General features: G+C 35.4%; 1 protein-coding gene across 1 annotated transcript; it reads left to right on the top strand.

Annotated features, from left to right (window-relative positions):
• Window positions 1-226: 226 nt before the first annotated feature.
• RB195_025870 (uncharacterized protein) lies at window positions 227-4,610 on the top strand (the record flags this gene model as incomplete). Its single annotated transcript, XM_013454061.2, has 8 exons — window positions 227-337; window positions 1,481-1,603; window positions 2,047-2,140; window positions 2,347-2,476; window positions 2,983-3,057; window positions 3,176-3,305; window positions 3,731-3,817; window positions 4,503-4,610. The coding sequence occupies 8 exons, from the start codon at window positions 227-229 to the stop codon at window positions 4,608-4,610; spliced, it is 858 nt and encodes a 285-aa protein (XP_013309515.1).
• Window positions 4,611-5,278: the final 668 nt, after the last annotated feature.

Raw genomic sequence — 5,278 nt, 5'->3', positions numbered from 1 at the left:
GTAAATCATCATTCAAAGTTTGCGAATTGGCTAGGTTTTCCTAAATTTCACACGCACTTTGGTTGTGTTGTAACCTCACTCTTTGACTTCTTCTTTGCTCGACTGAAGGATATTCTTTTTTTTCGTGTGAACTATTCTGTCACGTGTTGCCCCTCTACCTATTTTTTTTATTCACCTTTCTTCAAATCAAAATATGATTATTTAATATATAAATAATTTCAGAAGAATGGTCGAAAGGGAGCTGGTGAAATCAGATGACTATGAGGCCACTTCTCTTCCCCTCACTGCCCTTTGTATCGTATCAGATAAAAATAAATGTCCAAAAGGTTTTACTCCTGTAAGTTTGATGATTTTCTTTTTGTTTTCGGATTGTTTTAACGTGTTTTCGTTCACATATTGGCCAGTAAAAAAAAACTGTGAGTAAGATTGATGAATCAGATGTTCTTCACCCCAGTCGCTGACCATTTGCTTTGTCCACTTGAATAACGACGTAGTTTGTATGACTTTTTTTCCGAAATTACTATTTACATCAAGAGTAATGTGAAATAGATCTAGTAAAAAAACACTCAAACTAGTTTAGTGGTTATTCGTCAACATAGAGTTAGTTTACTTTCATTCATGGGATTCGCTCATACGAATATTTCCCATACACTACTTTGTTTATTTCAAGTGGTCATAAATATTGCCAAACTGCCAATAATGAAGTTTTTTTTTGATGGTCCGTCACCGAAATTCCCTTCAGCCGATGTGACTTTTAATTTAGTTTTCTAAAAATTTCTCAACTGTTCCCTTTAATTGCTACTCGTTTCTTCTGCTATCTCTTATTACTTTTCCATATTTCTTGAATTTGGATATAGAATAAAGTAAAAATAGTGTAGTGTGCCTTCTTGAAATGCTACCAGGAACAACATATATTTTAGTGAAAGGGATTGCCTTGAAGATTTGGAAGGCTTGTATTTGGAACAATTCCTGGAACTCTAGCTCTGAGATCTTCTGGCTTTTAATATAGAGAGAATTTTTTTAAAATCTAAATCTATGCTATAGAGTTCTCACTGGTTATGCGAATGAAACTTTTTGTTTGAGTTTCTAAGCCGTGCAACGTTAGAAGTGAATATTATTTTACATGTTTTAGCTACTTTTGCAAGTTCTTGACGTCATTTCACCTTTTCTTCAAAAGTCCTCCCATATGTAATTTTGAAGAGATGTAGAAACAGCGAATGCTGGTTTTTTTTTGTAGTTTCGTGACATTTTCAATCTGTTTATGGAATCTTTCATGTGATTTATTCATTAGTTATGTCATAGTTAAATCCATAGTTATCCCAGTAATATTTTCATTGGTTTTAAAGGGATGGGAATTTGCTAATATTGAATTTCTAAAGCTTTCTATGAGATAAATGTTTTTTTTAAATCAAAGTGCCCTTTTGAAAAGCTTGCTAGTCAAAGTGTTTATTTTAATTTTCTTTATGGTCGTCATTTTAAGATTACTCGATGCCACGATGATGGTAGTGATGCAGATTTGTGGCGTGAAAGTGCGTTCTCACTATGGTCACGTCCTGTCCGGTATTTAGCGATCAGTCGTGAGATTCCAGAAGCGACTATAAGAGTAAGTTTATTTCGTTCTCAATCCACACTTCATATTACAACTTGTTTGCTCCTTTACTTCAAATCATAGATGCTATAGCTGGAGCCGGTGCTCCAACTCCTTTCACTTTTGGACGATTGGCGAAAGAACCCCCTTCACCTGAGGAGGGTCCGGCTCCTCTGTCTGTATTGCACCTATGCTTGGAATCATCTTTTAAAGGAGCTAAATTAGTAGAGTCAGAAGTTGTTTATTCCAGAAATTTTGCCGAATATGACTAGGTAGTGTTGTGTCGTAAGATTAAATTAACATATTGGATGTGATGGTGCGGAAGGGTCGACGAATTTGTATTCGTTGACACTCCCAACCTAAACCTACAGTGCACAAAATTTATTTAGAACTATTTGACATTATATTTAAAGCCATTTCAATAATGTCATTTAAAAATTGTCATCACAAATTTTTAGGGTACAGTATCTGTAGTTACTGACATAACGGTGGTAAAGGATACAGATCCCATACCTCATGGATTCATTGCTATTGATTATTGTGCAGATTCACGTAAGTGCTATTTTGTTTGATTTTTTTTCTGTTTTCTTTGAGATTAAGAATTATACGAATTGGTCATTTAGTCTTTGAAAATAAATATATTCTCTTTACTTTACTTTACTTTCCATACTTTACTTTACGATACTTTCCATCTGTCGTTTAACGGCTATGTCCTTTTTTTTCCATCGGATAACTGCTGATGAGAATTGAATTTTAAGGTGAGAAATCGTTACGGAAACGTTTCATATGTTTGAAGACAGAGCCACGCGATTCTGTTGTGGATGCTGTTGGAGAAGTTATTATTCTGAATAAGCAGAAAAAGACACCAAGGGATTTCACATTAGCTGGGTGAGTTTCACCTAGTTTCTAAAGGTTTTTTTTTGGCTGCAGCTCTCAGGTTTTATTCAATTCATACAAGTCATACCTGGAATCAAATCTCCTTGCTTTTGCTAAGAATTTTAAATTGTAGGCGTTGTTGTAAATTTTCTGTATTTTTTCAATTAATATGAAAGTATCCGCATTGAGGTTGACAAAACTACAACTGTCTGGCTCACGTCACCTATCAATTATGATTATGTCAACCAGTAGCTAATTCAGTGACTTTTAAAGCATTAGTTTTCCACTTTCTGTTAGTTATTGTATTTTTTGCAAAAAATAAAAGGGTTTCGAAGTGCGGGACGACTTTTGAACTAATTCTTATTTACGTTTCTTTTCTAATTCCTGGGCGCTTTTCTTCCTCTCTCTCCTTCTAAAAGAAGAAAAGCTCTTGAGGGTTTATTAGCTGGATTGAAGACTTCATGCAACTTTTACCTTTTCGTACATGGTCTAAAAAAATTGATGATTATTTTTTTCAGTGAAGTAGACGGTGCTGCCATTTGTTTCCGCGTTGTTGTTGTCCCACCTGCCTTTGGACTCAAACACAGCAAAAGGTATATTTTTACTTGTTTATTTTCTTTTACAAATGTTCCTGGAAAGTGGTAGTTTTATTCTAGATAGTTTCTACAAGTATCTTATTTCTCTATGGCATTTGGATTTATTTCCTTTCAGCGACCGTGCCATATCCAACAACACTGGACCACAAGCTCCACCACCCATAGGTCTTTATCCACAGCTTGGACAGTCTGGGTCCACTCCATCTCTGGTCACGAAACCTGATGTAAATATGTTTACGATAAAGGTGGCGTTGTGTTGTCTTCTTTCCTAACCTTTGTTTTGTAAATATTATTCCTACCTCCTGGTGAGAGAAAAAAAAGAGCACGCGAAATCAATATCACACTAGTTTGCCATGTCCAGTCAGGTATTTCCGGGATAGCATATCCGTCGTAAAGCCCTGGAAGACAAGTGCTGCTTGGGGATTCCTTCATCTGGATATGTCACCCTTTGTTGGACTGTTTCGCTAACATATTTTTGCGCACTTTTTGTGGTGACTCGTTTTTGTATTTTTTTAAAAACAATCGCATGCACCTTTTTGATGTCGGACTACCGCGATTGCAGTATTTTTAATATTTTTTTCAGTGTAATTCTTTTTTCGTAGGAATTTGCATGGAAATGTTGTTTATCGAGGTTCAATTTTTCTTTTCGTTTATCTTTTTTCAACTTCAGAATCCTGCCATTACGAAAATTCGAGGTGAAGATGGCGTACCTTTCAAGCTGAACCCTCAGCTTGCTTCTAGACTGAAGGCTCCTGTGGTACGTTTAACCATTTCGTAATTTTATACTTTGCAAATATAATTTTTTTCTTTCGTTTCTACAACGTTCGAATCCAAACTTTATTGTACTTGTGTAGGCTTTTGGGAATCATGCATATATGAAAGGTTTTCATATGGAAAGATCCCAGAAGTTTAGTGAGAGATCTTCTTAGATCACTGGTGTTTCGTAATGAAACGGAGATGGTCTTGTTTCCCATAGCCGTCAAATTTTCAATAAATGATCTAAAACATGCACTTATTGAAAAATATGTGCCAATTTCGGTAATCAGTCTTTATCTTGGGGTCCTCTTCGAATTTGACGACATATCGTGGAACTGAAAGAAGCAAAATATGATGCTACAATTTACTATGTCACCAACTCTATTTTATTTTTTTTTAAATGGAGTGTAAAACGCATTTATTTTTCATTTTATTTCAATTAACTGAATTAGTGTATAGTGGATTTCGTTTCTTGGACTCTGGCACCCGAAAAACATTGCCGAAACTGCTGATCCACTTCTAGCCGCCTTTTAAGGCTTTGAAAATATTACAGTAGATACTTAGCCAGTGATTTCAAAGATTTAGATGTAGTAATCACTAGTCCCAGAATAAGGCTTGTTATAAGCAAAATTGACTTACTTTACTTTACTTTTACTTATTTTTTTCTATTAGATGATTTTTTACAGAATGATAATATTCCCGATCCTACGATCTCATTTGATATTCGTCGGTTGGATTCGGATGAGTTCAACTATTCGTTTGCTCTGGAACGGGCCACACTTGCCAATTCCTAAGAGCGACATCATATCTCGTAGGTGCTGGCCATTGGATCATGTGACTTTCTTCTTCTAAAGCTTTCGTGCTCCTTTTTTATTCGCCTTTGTTCGATGTGTATATAGCCAATCGCTCGGAATGTTCTCATGTACTGTGTTATTTACTGGTATGGCATTGTCCCGTCATGAAAGAACTAGGTTAGTCTTCATATCGTCACGATATCCGTATTCGTTTTTTTAAACTTTCAACTGCTTTTCAAAGTGAAAAAAAAAGAAATTGGATCGTACTATTTGCAGTTCCACATTATAAGATTCTTTTTTTCCTCTGTGATGCAATAAAGTATGTATGAAAAAAAATGATTGGTTTGATATATTGGGGAATGCTTCATTTGTGGAGATATCCTACTCCACGTGAGTACTCGATTACAACAGGAAGCTAACAACCACTACAGAATAACTCACTGTGATGTGTATGGTGATGGCTGTAACCTTTCTAGTAATACGGTAAGTATATCGAATGAGTTTTCTTTCTTTTCTAAATTGAAGTACATGAAAATGAACGATTTTCGTGACGTTTCTGAGATTTATAATAAACAGGAACTGGAGGGAAAATCTGATGTTGACGCCGCTGATACTGTTCCGTTGATTTCAAGTTAGAATAGTATCATCTCTTCAACTTCTTTCACGGA

Source organism: Necator americanus, chromosome X, assembly GCF_031761385.1.
Source record: "Necator americanus strain Aroian chromosome X, whole genome shotgun sequence".
Taxonomy (NCBI): Eukaryota; Metazoa; Nematoda; class Chromadorea; order Rhabditida; family Ancylostomatidae; genus Necator; species Necator americanus.
The sequence above is the reverse complement of the archived record's forward strand: the minus strand, read 5'-3'. Positions and strand labels throughout refer to the sequence as shown.